The sequence below is a fragment of the Capricornis sumatraensis genome, chromosome 21 (genome assembly GCF_032405125.1).
Source record: "Capricornis sumatraensis isolate serow.1 chromosome 21, serow.2, whole genome shotgun sequence".
Lineage (NCBI taxonomy): Eukaryota > Metazoa > Chordata > Mammalia > Artiodactyla > Bovidae > Capricornis > Capricornis sumatraensis.
The window spans coordinates 32,512,996-32,531,604 of NC_091089.1; the positions used below are offsets into that span (position 1 = coordinate 32,512,996).

Consider the following 18,609-nt stretch of genomic DNA (forward strand, 5'->3'; position numbering starts at 1 on the left):
GGTTTCTGTATAATTCCAGCCATAAATGAGAAAGTTTTTGAAGCCTGGATGAATATTTAAATGTTGTTGTTTCAAATGGTTGCCCCATTTGATGGTTTACAAGTTCTGAAAAGACTCTACATAATGGGCAAGTCACCACTTTACTTTTGATTGATAATCTGGACAAAGGGTAATATTGTAATACTTTTTATAAAACCAAAGTACATATTAATCTACATAGATTCTACATAAATTAACCACACTGTTACTAATGACAAGGTTTTTTGTGAAAAGCAATGAGTTTAAATGCTAAAATAATGGAATATATCTATAGGTATAGTTGAACAAGCCATCTTAGGAAAGAAGGAATCTAGGTGAACCTTGCTTTAAGGGGAAAAAAATCAATATGTGTTGATAGGGGTGTGTGTGCGCTTAGTTGCTTCAGTCATGTCCCACTCTCTGTGAGCCTAAGGACTGTAGCTCACTCGGATCCTCTGTTCATGGGATTCTCCAGACAAGAATACTGGAGGGAGTCGCCATGCCCTCCTCCACGGGATCTTCTGACCCAGGGATCGAACCCATGTCTCCTGCATCTCCTGCTTGGCAGGTGGATTCTTGACCCACTGAACCACCTGTGCAGCTCATATTGATTGGTACATCAATAATTCTTGCTATCAGAATAGAAAAGGAGTTGTTTTTACTATCTTTCAACGTGTAACAAAGTATGCCAAAACTTAGTGGCATAAAACACATGTATTTTGCTTGCAGTTTTGTAGGTTAGGAATTTGTAAAATTCCTGAGCAATCTGCCTGCTCCATGTGGTGTTCACTGAGGTGCCTGGAGATGGAAAATCCACGTCCAGGGTGGCGTCATCACCGCACATGTTTGGCATCTAGGCTGGCATGGCTGGCGCAGTAGCTCTTGGTCACTTTTGGTTCAGGCAGTTCTCTTTCCACTGGGGCTGTAGGTGTGGCTGGCTTGAGCTTCCTCACAGCATGGTGGTCTCAAGGTTCTCTAACCTCTTATGCTGTGACTGGCTTTTCTCAGAGCAAATATCAAAGACTTGGGAAGTGGGAGCTACCTGATTTCCAAGTCGCAAGCCCCAAAGCTGGCAGTTCCAGGGTAATCTACTCTTTAAGCAATTTATGAAGGCCTGGACAGTTCAGTAGAAAGAAAATCAACTCCGCCTCTTAAAGCAAGGTCATTGTTATTCTAGCACGGGAGTATGAAGTGAGTGAAGTGAAAGTTGCTTGGTTGTGTCTCTTTGCGACCGCACGGACTATATAGTCCATGGAATTCTCCAGGCCAGAATACTGGAGTGGGTAGCTGTTCCCTTCTCCAGGGAATCTTCCCAACGCAGGGATCGAACCCAGGTCTCCTGCATTGCCGGCAGATTCTTTACCAGCTGAGCCACCAGGAAACCCCAATAAGTATATTATGAATATATTCTTTAGTTTGCAAAATAATTCACTCCTGTTTCTTTTATGTAATGAAGATTCCAAGGACATCTAGAATATTCTGTCACTTAAGAATAGTTATTCACATCTAATGTACAAGAAACATGTTACTGTACAAAAGGAAAGTACAAGTGCACACATCTCTGCTTTGGTCAGTAACTGAAGCGTATGTTAGTAAAACTAGCATTCCCGTTTTTCAGAGGTGTTTAACACCTGGCTATCACTGGGTTTGGTTTTTATTTTTATTTTCCTAATCTGACTTCAGCATCTAAAAGTCTACCAAAAAAACTTCTGTGCCAACAAAAAACTGCTTCAAAAATGAGGTTCTGAATATCAGAAGTTACTCTAAGATTTAATTCACCTGGGCCAGTGTTGGGACTCTGAAAGGAACTATTGCTTGTCACTTTAATTATGTGCTTGTTAAGTGGATAAGTGGGAAGATATTCTGTACTTGAAAATTTCCAAGAGAACATAAAACTGTTGTTTCTCCTACAGCTTTTCCTATTTCTCTGCAGAGGGGTCAGCCCAGGAAAAATCTTTGAGTATTCAGTTCTTCTCAGGCTTTCTCCACACGATGATGGATGGCAGACCTCAGGGCTGGGGAGCACAGATGGAGTGTCAGCCCTGCCAAGGCAGACAGCCAACCTCGGAGGCCCAGATCTATTGGTACTGATATGTTTCCGAAGGGCCAGTTTCTGCGGCTCAGTCCACACTGTCTGGCACTCACAGCAGGCAGTGTGCTCATAACGACTCTCTCTACCTAAGTATCCTAGCGACACATCAACTCAGCACATAGAAATGGACGAAAGAGCAAGTGGAGTTTATCTAAACTTGGAGGATGGCAGAGGGTCCACAGCAGCACAGAGGCTCATCACAGTGTTTACTGAGGCCAGTACCCTTTCAGCATCAGCATAAATCCAGATGTCAATAATAAACTCCTCTGCCTTTATATACAACTGACCAAACAGAAACCACGCAGTTTTTAACAGTTGTTCTTAAAACTTTTTATTTTATATTGGAGTAAATGCATGCACAGGGCTTCCCTGGTGGCTCAGATGGTAAAGAATCTGCCTGCAATGGCAGGAGACCTGGGTTCGATCCCTGGGTCCGGAAGATCCCCTGCAGAAGTAAATGGCAACCTACTCCGGTATTCCTGCCTTGGAGAATTCCATGGACAGAGGAGCCTGGAGGGCTACAGTCCATGGGGTAACAAAGAGTTGGACACGACTGAGTGACTGATACTTTCACTTTTCAAATGCATGTACGCATAGTTGATTAACACTGTTGTGTTCATTTCAGGTGTACAGCAGAATGATTGCATTATACACATATATGTATCTACTCTTTTTCAACTTCTCTTCCCATTTAGGTTGTTACATGACATTGAGCAGAGTTCCCTGTGCAATACAATAGGTTTTTGTTGTTTTTTGACTTTCTGGTCTTTACAGTGGCGCCTCTGTTCCTGCCCTATAGTATAGTACTTAAAATAGTACTATTTGTACAATTTCTTTAGGTATTATTGAAGGATAGTATTTGCCTACCTAACTAAAGAGACCTTTGAATCTTGGAAAAGTCAAGTTGCTTGTTCAAGATCTTACTGTTTGTTTCAAGGAGTAAGTTCTGGCAGTGTTGTTCAGCTACTATATCATGTCCAACTCTTTGCAACACCATGAACTGCAGCACACCAGGTTTCCCTGTCCTTTACCATCTTCCAGAGTTTGCTCAGACTCATGTTCATTGAGTCTATCTCATCCTCTGTTCCCGCCTTCTTCCCTTGCCCTCAGTCTTTCCCAGCATCAGGGTCTTTTCCACTGAGTCAGCTCCTCCCATCAGGTGGCCAAAGTATTGGAGCTTCAGCATCAGTCCTTCCAGTGAACACTCAAGGTTGATTTCCTTTAGGAATGACTGGTTTGATCTCGTTGCAGTCCAAAGGATTCTCAAGAGTCTTCTCTGACACCACAATTTGAAAGCATCAGCTCTTCAGTGCTCAGCCTTTTGTATGGTCCAACTCTCACAACCATACATGAGTATTGGTAAAACTATAGCTTTGACTAGATGGACCATTGTCAGCAAAGTGATGTCTCTGCTTTTAATATGCTGTCTAGGTTTGTCATAGCTTTTCTTCCAAGGAGGAAGCATCTTTTAATTTCATGCCTGCAGTCACTATCCACAGTGATTTTGGAGCCCAAGAAGATAAAATATGTCACTGTTTCCACGTTTTTGCCGTGATCTTAGTTTTTTGAATGTTTAGTTTCAAGTTCTTTTTCATTCTTCTCTTACCCTCATCAAGAGGCTCTTCAGTTCCTCTTTGCTTTCTGCCATTAGAGTGGTATCATCTGCTTATCTCTGGCATTGAGATCCTCTGGTTTCTAGAAAAGCTCTCCCTTTCTATTTAGGTCACATTAGACCGCTGACAGTTCCATAGCTGCTGGTCAATACCAGATGTGGGCAGGGATTTGGACCACACACCCTGGGCTCTAATATCATGTCATCTGAGCTTGCAACTGGGGAGAGTCTTGCCATGTCAGTGTGTGTTTCATCAAACCAGTTTGTATTTGGAAAGAGTTACAACATGAGGAGGAGAGAAGAGGAATTCACCAAAGTAAAAGGCTATTTCTCACTTAGAAATTCTAAGGGAGAGCAAGAGAGATGGAAGTGATGGTAAAAATATCAAGAAACTCTCCAAGGCTGAGCTTTATAATATTTGTGTAAACAAAGCCGCTGACCTTGAGAATATTTAGAAATATTGTATGTTACCAGGGAACACCTGACATGGAACATTCATAAAGAGAAGCACCTGGCCACACGTTACATTGCTGTTTCCCAAGAAGTGAAGTGAGAACCTTATACGTGGGATTGCGTTATGCCCTCATAACATTTGGGGTTGTTATTAAAGCATATTTAATTTAAATATAAATTAAATTATGTTATTATTAAAATTTTGTTTAATCACAATTACCCTAAGTAGGAACTAGTATTAACCCCATTTCCAGATAAATACAATTTAAAGAGGGTAAATAAATCACATTGATTAAGCAGAAGAGCCCTTCACCATTCTACCGACCTGCCCCAAATTGGAGAAGGCAATGGCAACCCACTCCAGTACTCTTGCCTGGAAAATCCCATGGACAGAGGAACCTGGTAGGCTGCAGTCCATGGGGTCGCTAAGAGTCGGACACAACTGAGCGACTTCACTTTCACTTTTCACTTTCATGCATTGGAGAAGGAAATGGCAACCCATTCCAATATTCTTGCCTGGAGAATCCCAGGGACGAGGGAGCCTGGTGGGCCGCTGTCTATGGGGTCGCACAGAGTCGGGACACAACTGAAGCGACTTAGCAGCAGCAGCCCCAAATTACTTATATTGCTCAGAAAAAGTGCAAATCTCTGGGTTCATAGTCTAATCCTGTTAGTCACTAACTGGAATCTTGAGACTGTTTCAAAAAATATTCTGAGACTCTTTCTCCACTGGAAAATGGAAGTGATTTTCATCTACTCCATGAATTGCCGAGTGAGAAATTGGTATGCAATGAGGGAAGCTTGATGAGATTCCATGACAGACTTCATTACACACTAATGGAAGAAGCTAGAAGAAAAAGTATATTTGAAGATTAGTCTATGTCTGATTGTAAAATTACAGGATGTATGTCACGTGTGTTTGTGTGTGTGGGTTGATCACTCAGTCATGTCCGAGTCATGTCTTTGCAGTCCCACGGACTGTAGCCCTGCAGGCTCCTCTGTCCATGGACTTCCCCAGGCAAGAATACTGGAATGAGTTGCCATTTCGTTCTCCATTATGTCACATATGTGTAATGCATTGTATGTATGTATACGCATGAAGTGAACATTACTCAGTTGGGTCTGACTGTTTGCAACCTCATGGACGGTAGCCTGCCAGTCCCCTGTGTCCATGGATTCTCCAGGCCAGAATACTCGAGTGGGAGGCCGTTCCCTTCTCCAGGGCATCTTCCCAACTCAGGGATCGAACCCAGGTCTCCCACATTGCAGGCAGATTCTTTACCATGTGAGTCACCAGGGAAGTCCCCAATATATATGCATGCACACACACACATATATATGTGTATACCTACTATTTTTATAAGTGAGAAATCTGTATTCAGGTCAAGAAGCAACAGTTAGAACTGGACATGGAACAACAGACTGGTTCCAAATCAGGAAAGGAGTACATCAAGGCTGTATATTGTCACCCTGCTTATTTAACTTATATGCAGAGTAAGTCATGAGAAATGCTGGGCTGGATGAAGCACAAGCTGGAATCAAGATTGCTGGGAGAAATATCAGTAATGCAGATATACAGATAACACCACCCTTATGGCAGAAAGCAAAGAAGAACTGAAGAGCCTTTTGATGAAAGTGAAAGAGGAGAGTGAAAAAGTTGGCTTAAAACTCAACATTCAGAAAACTGAGATCATGGCATCTGGTCTCATCACATCATGGCAAATAGATGGGGAAACAATGGAAACAGTGTGAGACTTTATTTTGGCGGCGGGGGGGCGGGGGGGAGCTCCAAAATCACTCCAGATGGTGACTGCAACCATGAAATTAAAAGACGCTTACTCCTTGGAAGGAAAGTTATGACCAACCTAGACAGTATATTAAAAAGCAGAGACATTACTTTGCCAACAAATTTCAGTCTAGTCAAAGGTATGATTTTTCCAGTGGTCATGTATGGATGTGAGAGTTGGACTATAAAGAAAGCTGAGCGCTGAAGAATTGATGCTTTTTAACTGTGGTGTTGGAGAAGACTACTGAGAGTCCCTTGGACTGCAAGGAGATAAAACTAGTCCATCCTAAAGGAAATCAGTCCTGAATATTCACTGGATGGCCTGATGCTGAAGCTGAAGTTCCAGTACTTTGGCCACCTGATGGGAAGAACTGACTCATTGGAAAAGACCCTTATGCTGGGAAAGATTGAAGGTGGGAGGAGAAGGGGACGACAGAAGATGAGATGGTTGGATGGCATCATCGACTCAATGGACATGAGTTTGAGTAAGCTCCAGGAGTTGGTGATGGACAGGGAATCCTGGCATGCTGCAATCCATGGGGTCACAAAGAGTCGGACACGACTGAGCGGCTGAACTGAAAACATACATGGGCTTTTCTCGTGGCTCAGACAGTAAAGACTGCCTGCAATGTGGGAGACCCGAATTCGATCCTTGAGTCGAGAGATTCATACAACTATATGTGTGCACAAAATTTTCTTTTCAGTAGAAGTGACATGAGATACTGAGATGTGATACAAATGCCCTGCTCATTATTGGTGAGACATCATTGGATTGCCACATATGTACCTGTGGTTTTACAAAAGATGAGAAGCAATCACCTCAATCTTGGAAGTAGTTCTATACTTCAGCACTGAAATGTAATATATAAATGGATATATATTATATATTTAATATTTTCCCATGACGTCATATAACACCAAGCCTAAAATAGAGTGCCAAATTCATAGTAGGTACTAAATAAATTGGAAAAGACCCTGATGCTGGGAGAAATTCCAGGCATGAAGAGAAGGGGATGACAGAGGATGAGATGGTTGGATGGCATCACTGACTCAGTCAGTGGGCATGAGTTTGAGCAGACTCTGGGAGATGGTGAGGGACAAGGAAGCCTGGCATGCTGCAGTCCATTGGGTCACAAGGAGTCAGACACAACTTACCGATGGAACAACAACAGCTAAATAAATACTAATCTACTAAAAAAAAGTTCAGAATCTGAAGGTCTTTCTGACATTCTGCTCCTGAAATACTATGATCAGGTACTTAGCAGTTAAAATAAGCAGTTCATTCATTCAAGCAAACAATTTGATAAATAATAGGCGGCTAGTTTTTTAAGTCTATACAAATATTTTTTTAAATAATTTATTTAAGCTAACTTTCAAACCTAGAGACTGATTAAGTGCAGCTTATGGATCAATATTGCAGTCCTAACTCCTCCCTACCTTTTCACCCCAACTATTTTTTGTTCTCTCATTATTTATTTGCCACTAGTACGTCAGTGATTTGGCAAAGTTATTTAAGAAATTTCTACCATGTTTTCTTACCTGAAAATAGGTTTAAAATTCATGATACATAATTATGTATTTGTAAACATAATAAAATATTCACAATACATAATACAAGCCTCATAATACTGTGAAGATAAAATTATTAACATGTATAATGTGCTGATAACAGCAGTGAGCACGTAGATACTGTTTAATAAACATTAGCTACTGTTATTAGCATGATTACAATAATAGAACTCTGTTAATACCACTTAGAAAAATAATGGAAGTAAAATTCAAATTGTTTCTGCTTTCAGTTGAAATATAAGAGGTAGGTAGGTAGAAATAGATAGATAGTACATCGATAAACAGATAGTGTGTGTATATATATATATATATATATACACACACACACACACACACACACACACACATATCTTCTTTTTCCAGTACGGTGTGTGTGTGTATACACATCTTGTACACACACCGTACAGGAAAAAGGAGGAAAAAACAGAAAAGAACAAGTTTTGGGGAAATCCTCTATGATTTGTTCCCAGGGTTAACATAGCCATAGGTACCAGTGGTTAAGACAAGTCAATCCATCTAACACCAAAGTCAGCGTTTATTTCACTATATCATGCCGTTTCCTCTGGGAAGAGATTGACGAAGAAAATCTTGCATTTAGGTGAGTTTTATATATTCATGTTCCAAAGATAAGCCAGAATTTTTGGAATACTAATATCCAAAACAACAGTAATTTTTTTAGAGATATTGATAAAGGTATTTTTTCCTCCCATTACCCAAGTACATATTCTGTAGATTACTTTTCTCATAAGTCTTTCATTAAGATAGCTAATGATGACAATAGTGGTGACCAGGGATTTAGGTTATCTCTGCAAATCAACTAGAACTGTAATCTGGTAATCCCACCTCTCATGGAGGCATCCAAAGCGAGTAAATCGTAAAGCCCCTTCTCTAAAGTAAACAAAATTAAAACCCTACCTCCTTCCACTTTTCCTAAGAAGTAAAAAAGTACTACAGATTCTCATTATCTAGAAATATTGCCAGCATTTTTCCATTAAAAGCTAAGTGAAACAAAACGGTATTAAAAAAGAATTCGTAAGAGTTCACATTATATTATCTGGTAGGTGTGCTACTCTCCCTGCCCTTTCTACTCTTTTTTTTTAATGAGTAGCATGTGCACAGTAATTTTCCTTGTCATGATTCTATGCCTCCTTCATAGTGCATTTTGCCAAAGAAACATCGGACATAAATGAACATTCTCAGGTATCCTAGCAACAGGATGTGATTAATAATACCTCTCAGAGCAGGGCAGATAAAATGCCTGTGAGTGAACGCACACTCAGAATTGGCGACTGAGAAATTGGTGTGCAGTAGGGAAGCTTGATAAGATTTTATGACAGACTTTTACACACCGATGGAAGCAGGTAGAAGAAAGGGCATATTGTGGAGATGAGACTATGTCTGGTTGTAAAATTACAAGATGTGTCACAGGTACATATATGTAATGCCTTATACGTATGTGTACATATTGACATACATTGCATATGTATGTGCATTTGTGTACATATATATACATGTATACCCACTATTTGTGTATATGCATACACACAAATACCTATGTATGTATGCACAACATTTTCTTTTCATCAGAAGTGACATAAGATTCTGAGTTGTGATACAAATGCCCTGCTCATTATTGGTGAGTCGTCATTGGCTAGGCATTTATGTGCATGTTGTTTGAAAAGACCAGAAACCATTACTTCAATTAAGGAACTACTTCCGTAATGAAGTACTGAAATGTGCTACAAGTGGGTATATACTTAATGTTTCTCCTTGAAACCATATCAACACCATGTCTAAAACAGCTTTTAAAAATATCGACTCAGTTTATATAAATAAATCATCATGAGATGAGACATTTTAATTTCAACTAAATACATTTTCTCAGAAAAAAGTTAGACCCTTCAAATTCCATTTTTATGAGATTACCGTCCATTTTGGTTCCTCACAGGTGAAGTCCTATATCCAGTTTAAGACAGAAGTAAGGTGTGCACAGTACTTTAATGTTTTGTTCTTCAAGTAGAATCTCTGGTACAATAAAGCACAACTAGGGCAAAATGCATGTTCATTATTCTGAAAGCCTCTCTTAATGTATCACCTACTTTTCTAATGTAATAGTTTTCTAGATTGTCAGTTGTAATGTAAATACTTGGTAAAAGCTCTGTTCTTGGTTATACTTGCACTCAGTGTTAGCAGCACTAAAATTGATTTTGTGTTCTTTAGCATTTAAGGAGGGTTGGGATATTAAACAACTCTATGTCCACTCAATCCCAAGCATCTGTGCTCCAGGCACCGTGAGGCATGAGGAGACAGAGAGAGGCAAGGATATACCTCTTATCCTAAAGGAAAACACAGTCAAGTTGGGAAATAAACATGCAACTGATTATAAACCAAACACTGGAGTTAGTGCTGTAGCAAAGGAACAAATGAAACGCTAAAGTGAAAGTGAAAGTTGCTCAGTCGTGTCATCTCTTTGCAGCCCCATGGACTGTATGGTTTTTCCAGGCCCAATTACTGGAGTGGGTAGCCTTTCCCCTACTCCAGGGGATCTTCCCAACCCAGGGATCGAACCAGGGTCTCCTGCATTGCAGGCTGTTTGTTTACCAACTGAGCTATGAGGGAAGCCAAAGGCTAAAGGAGCATAGAAAGAAGGGCAATTAATTCTGCAGGGGATGGGAAACTGGGGGGAGTGACACAAAGCCAGAGACAGCACAGAAGGGCCTGCATCTGAGCTAAGCTCTGAAGGATGAATAGAGTTTTGATGGGCAGGAAGGACATTATCGGATATTCCAGGAAGTAGAAACATGCACAGGGAGCTGGAGGGGGAGGTCCAATTCCTGGTATATTGGTCAGTATTCTGTACGGTGTTTCAGGGGTTGTAGCAGAAGGTAGGTCATGACCAAGCCTTCCAGGTTCATCAGTTTCATATGAGAGAATTTGTATTTTAATCTTTAACAGGGATCGGACCACAAAGGATGGAAAAACCATCCATAAAACCGATGAAATCAGTTGGGAGCCTATAGAAAATAACCCCAGGAAGAATTACCAAGTTTATTAACCAGGTCAGTGGCAGTGAGAAAGGAGAGGTCAGCTCTGAAAGGCCCTGTAGAGAGAACAGAATGGTCTGAGGGTGAGTGAATGGCAGTTGCTGATGAGTCTTAGGTTTTATGTCCGGTTGCCTGAGCAGGATAGCACAAAAGATAAGCAGTTTTGGAGGGGAATATAATGATTTAAGTTAAGGACTTTTGTGAAGTAGAAAATGCAGATATAGATATTTCCAGTGGACCTAACACCTAGGTAGATTTTGGAGCTAAAGATGTAGGTCTCGGCATCATCTCTTTCCAGTGATGGTGAACACCAGTGATGGTGAACACCAGTGATGGTGAACACTGAGAGATAAAATTACCCATACAGAGCAAGATAAAGAGACTTAAAAAGAAACCTAGAGGGTTATCTACAGTTAAGTGGTATAATCTCTGTGTCTCTTGATAAATATAAGATTGTCTTATTTATCCAGTGTTAATTTTTCTAATGTGAAGTTTAGTGTATATGTAACTAAGAACAGAAATCTGTTTCCTATACCAGAACTAATACCATAATAAAACTAATACATAACATTTATATAGAATGCCACAGTTTACAGACCCCTTTCGTATGACATAAGGGCAGGGAACTGTTTGAGATCTCAGTGAAAAATCGTTATCAGCAATGCCTTCCAGCCTCATTTCTGAAACCTTAAATGCCAGTATTTTGTAAAAATCCTCCATTTCCTGCTGGCTCTGCATATGAAATTACTTCATCCTCACAACATTCCAAATAAGCAGGCTCTGATCTCTACTTCACAAATGAGAAAGGCAGGGAGACTGATTGATCTGCAAAAATTAACATCCTTGAATGCATATTCCCTGTGGCTCAGTCGATAAAGAGTCTGTCTGCAATGCAGGAGACCCAGGTTCAATTCCTGGGTCAGGAAGATTCCCCTGGAGAAGGAAATGGCAACCCACTCCAATATTCTTGCCTGGAGAATTCCATGGAGAGGAGCCTGGTGGACTACAGTCCATGGGGTCACAAAGAGGCAGACACAATGGAATGACTAACACACACACACATGCATATTCTATTAAATGATAAATTAACCCAAACTTTCATAATAAAATTACCCCATAAGTATTAGTTGTGTATTACTGAATGACAATTTACCCAAAACTTAGCAGTTGAGAAGAGCAGCAGACATTTTTCATGTCACAGTTTCCGTGGGGAACTCTGGAGTGACTGATTGGGTGGTTCTGAGTCAGGGTCTCCCATGAAGTTACAGTCAAGATGTGCTGAGCTGCAACCATGTGAAGGTTTGACTGGGGCTGCAGAAGGGGTTGCTCATTAGCCCGGCAAGTTGATGAAGACTGCTGGCAGGAGGCCTCAGTTTCTCAATGGCTGCTAACTGGAAGCCTCAGTTGCTCATTGGCCATTCCGGAGGCCTTAATTCTTCATTGGCTATTAGCTAGAGGCCTCAATTGCACATTGGCTGTTCTGGAGTTCTCCTTTCCTCATTGGCTATTGACAGGAGGTCTCAGTAATATTGACAGGAGGCCTCAGTTTTCTGCCGCATGGGTCTCTCCTTAGGAAGAGTGTCTTCTTAACATGTTATCTGGTTTCTCTCCAAGGAAGTAATCTGAGAGAGAACAAAACAGAAGCCATAATGTTTTTTGAGGTACAGCCTTGGAAATCACATTATTTCTACAAAATCCTACTGGTTATACAAGTCAATCTGATTCAGTGTGGGAGCAGACAACACAAGGATACAAATGCCTGGAGAAGGGAAGATCATCGGATCACCTTCGAGACTGTCCACCATAACCCATTATTTACCTTCAGTACTTTCATTGTGAGCCTTCAGGATTTATGACTCATACAAGTTAAAGACTCTCAAAGGAAAATAGTTTTTAATGTCTTTTTTTAAATTATTTTTTAATAATTCAGGACTTGAATAACATTTTTGTAAAAATTCAGGAAAATGTTTGAGGCCCTTAGGATACAAAAATTTATAATCAAAAGTACATAGTGGCTTGCCCAATAAAATTCTTGAATGAGGAGATACCCCATCACACTTGATAATGAATGAAACCTTTAAATGTGCTATTCATGCCATTTATCTGTTTGAATCATTGAAACAAATTGCATCAAACAAGTCCTCTGAAAATCACTCAAATGAATAGAACATGAAATTAATCAGAATGCCAGTTAAATAAATTCTCCCCTTTGGGCAGCTACACAAGGGAAGGCTTATATGTTTTCCACCTTATAGTTTAAAGGCCTTGTAGGAAGTTTACATGCAGCTTCCATAACCTCTCAGTAACCAGCTCCATCTGTGAAAAGTTAATAACTAACAAGAAAGTGATGGCTAGAAGGGTAGCCTTTACCTACCCATCACAGAATCAAGGCTCTCACCTCAACAGGAGTGTTTACACACACCATTGCCCTGGTGCCAGCCTTCTGACCTAAGCTCATAAACATGCTAAGGTATCCCAGAAACCTGACTTAACTCCTGCTCAAACTATCGCCCCGTCTCACTCATGTTTGGCAAGTATCATGGACAAGTCATTTCCTCCTCGGCCTCATCTTCCTCATCACCCACTACCCTATAGACCTTCAAGGCCTCTTGTGTTCCCCACCCTCTCTCTGCTAAAACTTCTCTCTCACAGTCTAGCAACAACCTCGTCAACTCAGCTGCTTTGGATGCTGTTGGTAGCCCCACTCCATACTTCCTAAAACTTTATTTGTGGTACCTGACTCTGTTCGGTTGGTCTCGTGGAGCTCTGCTTCCTCTGTCTTCTCGTCATCCTCCATCACAAAGCACAAATCGCGGTTTTTGCTTCTTGGTCCCCGTTTTCAGTCTGGCCCCCTGTTCTGTCTGCCTGTATATTTCCATTTCCCCTTTCAGCTCTAGCCACTTTCTTAAGGTGGCCATTTTCTACGCTGTATTTTCAATTCCAATTGCCCTCCCAAGCTCCAAGTCCCTGTAGCACTTCACACTCATTAAGCCTAAAACTGAACTCATCATTCCCATGTCCCTATCATGTTTACCGTTTCCCTGAATTGCATCACCACACCCAGAGACACCTAGATAGCCATTCATTTTGACCTTTCCTTTTCCCTTGCACTTCACAGTTTGTAGACCCCTGGGCCCTGTGAGCTCTGCCTTCCTGCCATCTCCTCTCTGCACCCATCACTTCCCTCCTCTTTCCTCCCACTGACATACTCAACCTCTTGCCCAACTTCTCAGATAGCCCTTCTCCTGTGCAAAACTCTGTTCATTTGAGTTCTTAAGGCAAGTCCTAAAGGTGACCCTTCTTGCTCAAGTAGCCCTGTCCTACAAAACCCATAGGTCTTCCCAGGTGGCACTTGTAGTAAAGGATCTGCCTGCCAATGGGATTTCAGACAGTAAAGAGTCCGCCTGCAATACGGGAGACCCTGTGTTGATCCCTGGGTCAGCAAGATCCCCTGAAGAAGGAAATGGCAACCCACTCTAGTAATTCTTGCCTGGAAAATCCCATGGATGGAGGAGCCTGGTGGGCTACAGTCCATAGGGTCACAAAGAGTCAGACACGACTGAGTGACTTCACTTTCACTTTGCCAATGTAGGAGACGTAAGAAACACATGCTCAGTACCTGGGTTGGGAAGGTCCCCTGGAGGAAGGCATGGCAACCCACTCCAGTATTCTTGCCTGGAGAATCCCAGGGACAGAGGAACCTTATGGCTACAGTCCATAAGGTCACAGAGTCAAACACGAATGAAATGACGTAGCATGCGTGTATGAATGCACAGAAGCCATACTATTTCTTTGGTCAAGAGTCAATCCTTTCCTGATTTAAAATTCCCCAAATTACATATGTCTTCAAGGTTCAAATCAAATACTGTTTTCTCCATAACTTCATAGGCACCCCTTTATTTCTTAAAACTAATCATTTCACCCCTTAATATTTTAAACATTTATACCATGGACAGAGGAGCCTGGTGGGCTACAGTCCACAGCATTGCAGAGTCAAACATGACTGAGCAACTGCACACGCATGCACGCACGCACATACCCTTTGAGGGTGCATCTTGTTTCATGTTGTATTGTCTGTCCTTTATCTTCCCAAGTAGGTCATAAGAGGGCACGGTCTTATCTTAGTTACATGTTTACCCCCACATGGAACATGGGGATTTATTCTATGGGTGGGGTTTGCACCCTTAATTTTACTCTTGAGTAAATGGCTCTAACAAGATTTTTTTTTAACCCAGCAGCATATTTAATGCATATTCATTAATTTTTGACTTTTGTAAATTGATTTGAAAATTTTGTTCAGCCCTTTCCTCTGTGCCCGTCATCTCGGGAAAAATGTTGAACATGGCTGACCTAGTGACTGTGTCTGGAAATTGTGATAAACTGGGCTTCTGTCTTAGTTACATCATTTTCTCATGGCTGCATATTGCAACTGATCTGCCACTTCTTATTGCAGGGAGAGTAGAGAAGAGAAGAGAACAAAGAGCAACTTCAGGTAAGATGTTGACTAATAGGCCTCAGCTTTATGTCATGTTTTTACTTCCACCTTGAAAAAAAACACAACCGATTTGCATTGCAGTATTCAAAAACTCACCTTAAAAATGTAGTAGTTTATAAATCTAGACTTGATTGACTTTGAATTAAGGAAAATAAATGAACACATTTTGCTTTTTCACTTTCACGTAAGTCATGTCCTTTTCATCCTACCTTTCTATTCAAATGAAAATGAGATGGCATGTTATTCAATTTTTCCATGATTACCTATTTAAAAAGTAAGTGTTGCAACCACCAACTTCAAAATCTGAAGGTTGTAACTGTTGACAACTGTTTCATTTCCCTAAATATCTGTGAACCTTAATTATTTTTCTTAAAGTCATTTATGTAGTTGATGTTTTTCAGGATGGTGTCAATTACTTAAGCAAGAAGAGTCTTTACATTTTGGCAGAATTTTAAGATTTCTCCACTTCTAAACCCTAATATATATGCAGAAGTGAATGGTTCTTTGGCACAGTGCCATTGCACATAGTAGGGGCCAATATTTGTTATCTGATACAGAAATACATTTTGACATTTCCATATTTTCATCACTAGGCTTTTGGCTTAAAGTCATGTATGGTTAGATAACGTTTCATTTGCCAGGTAAATATGTGCGTAAGGGCAACCTTCCAGTTCCCAGTGCCCTAAAATTGTCAGTATTCACAGAGGATTCTAATTTGGCATATGCACCCATGCCCACCACCCATCCTAAGACTTTTTAACCTTCATTTTTTTTAATTGAGTGTTTTTTATTTTTATTTATTCTTTGTTTTTTGGCTACATCTTGCCACATGTGGGATCTTAGTTCCTTGACCAGAAATCGAACCCTTGCACGCTACAGTGGAAGCATGGAGTCCTAAGCACTGGACTAACGGGGAATTCCCACCTCCCTTGCTAAGTATTCACCATGTTACTCCCAAATACTGTCTTCTTTCAGCTTCCTTTCTTTTTTTTTTCTTCTGATCTGGTAATGATGTGTTAACATTATGCATGTTTGCAAACAATGGAGTCAACAGAAAGCAAAATTTGTGTTAATCCAAAACCAAAAATGTTAGTCTAAGCCCCTGTCTCTTTTCTCTTTCCCATTGTTGGTGTTCATCTCAGACACGATTTCTCTCTTAAATGTTATTGTTTGCCATCTCCCTGTGGCTCTTTTAAAACCTTATCATGAATGCAAAAAAAAAAAAAAAGTAAAGTCAAGAAAGTGTCTGGTGTCCTCACAGATGTGATCACCTCCATTATTGCTCCTTGGGGGAAAATTGTTTATACTGTTTCTGAACTGCTATTGCTATGATCCTGTAGGTATGGGCTTAAAGAAACTTTATTGTTGAGATGAAAGCTAAATTGGGCAAAGTGTTAAACCAGATGCCTCTTTAAGTCCCCTGCATGCTTGTGGATTCTAATATGCTATGTACCCAAGGTGACACAAAGGACTAGCAACAGAGACAAGAAAAGAACTCAGATTTCTTCATTCCTTGTTCTTCCCAGAGTCCCAATGTCCTAAGCTTTCTTTTCAAATCAAAATGCAATCATTTCAATAAAGTGTTAGGTTTCTTGCTTAATAAAATATTTTTCAACAATTAAAAAGTCTTTTTAAGGCAAACAGTGATCCCCAGGGTTCTGAGGAAACTCCCTTCATTAATGGAGCTAACTTGCCTCAACTGATCCGCAGCTTGTCAGTATATTCTATTTCTATGAGAAAACCCAAGAAACTTTCTATGAGAAAGTGAAGTCAAGGATAACTGACACACAGAGCTCAAATTGTTGGGGGAAATTTTTGGCTCCTCATCATTTCAAAGAACACAAATCCTGCCCTCAGGAAATCTGCATTCATAAAGACAGTCTGAGTTTTCAAAACTGAGACATAACCATTGCCAATGTGGCCATAAGTATAACCATGTTCAGTTTGTGGTTTTTGTCTGAATGTCTGCATCTTTATAAAGCATGTGCATGAGATACCAATAACATCATAGGCATCCCTGCTTCTTGCTTCCTGCCTGGATTTCTTTGTATTCATTATCTTTCATTCTGCTCAGATTCTATGTCCTGCCTGCTGAATTAGACAATACACCCTTTTGCTTGGGGCTTCCCTGGTGGCTCAAAATGGCAATCCACTCCAGCACTCTTGCCTGGAAAATCCCAGAGACGGAGGAGCCTGATAGGCTACAGTTCATGGGGTCGCAAAGAGTCAGACACGACAGTGACTTCACTTTCACTTTCCCTGGTGGCTCAGACTATAAAGAATCTGCCTGCAATGTGGGAGACTTGGGTTCAATCCCTGGGTTGGGAAGACCCCCTGGAGGTGGGCTTGGCAACCCACTCCAGTATTCTTGTCTGGAGAATTCCATGGACGGAGGAGCCTGGTCCATGGGATCACAAAGAGTTGGACATGACTGAGTAACTAAGCACAACCGAGCACCGTTTTGCTTATAGTGAGTGGGTCCATCTCCCAGCTGTAAGAGAAAGTATTTAGAAGAATAAATATGGCAGAGAAAAATAGGGAGTTCCAGGACCCTCAGTTTTGAGTGGCTGGTAATGGTAGTGGTTTAGTCACTAAGTTGTCTGATTCTTCAACCCCTTGGACTGTAGCTCACCAGGTTCCTCTGTCAGTGGGGTTTCCCAGGCAAGAAAGAAAGTGAAAGTGAAGTCACTCAGTCGTGTCCAACTCTTTGTGACCCCATGGACTGTAGCACACCAGACTCCTCCGTCCATGGGATTCTGAATACTGGAGTGGGCTGCCATTTCCTCCTCCAGGGAATCTTCCTGGCCCAGGGATCCAGTCTGTGTCACATGCACTGCAGCTGGTCTCCTGCACTGCAGCTGGATTCTTTACCTCTAAGCCAGCAGGGAAGCCCTACTGAGTGAGGAAGGTTGGCTGCTGCTGCTGCTGCTGCTGCTGCTGCTGCTGCTGCTGCTGCTAAGTCGCGTTAGTCGTGTCCCACTCTGTGCGACCCCATAGACGGCAGCCCACCAGGCTCCCCCGTCCCTGGGATTCTCCAGGCAAGAACACTGGAGTGGGTTGCCATTTCCTTCTCCAGTGCATGAAAGTGAAAAGTGAAAGTGAAGTTGCTTAGTTGTGTCTGACTCTTCGCGACCCCATGGACTGCACCCCACCAGGCAGCTCCGTCCACGGGATTTTCCAGGCAAGAGTACCGGAGTGGGTTGCAAATTCTTTGTTTAAAGAATCTTGCACTAAGATGAAAGTTACAGAGGTATGTTGTTACTCAAAAAGAGAAATAACTTCCTCACAAGGAAACTTCTCCAGGACTGGGAAGAATGAACTTATGTGAGTAACACTTTATAGAAGTTGGGCCATCACCTGCAAGGGATTTATTTTTATAATAGTTTTAAAAAATTTTTTATTACTGGAGTATAATTGCTTTATGATATGGTATTAATTTCTGTTGTATTTGAGAGATGTTGATAAGAAATTCCTGAAAAGTTGGTTGGATCATTCCTAAGGTTCTCAGTTTTGTGTCTGATACTACTTACCGTCAGTTCT

The 18,609-nt window shown here is 41.1% G+C and overlaps 1 protein-coding gene across 1 annotated transcript in view; it reads left to right on the forward strand.

Annotated features, from left to right (window-relative positions):
* The window catches only part of CHST9 (carbohydrate sulfotransferase 9), a 237,597-nt gene that overhangs the window by 69,544 nt on the left and 149,444 nt on the right, over positions 1–18,609 (forward strand). Inside the window, exon 2 of the mRNA XM_068993962.1 lies at positions 15,028–15,066. Within this exon, the coding sequence (XP_068850063.1) occupies positions 15,028–15,066 (39 nt within the window). The remainder of the gene's footprint in view (positions 1–15,027; positions 15,067–18,609) is intronic.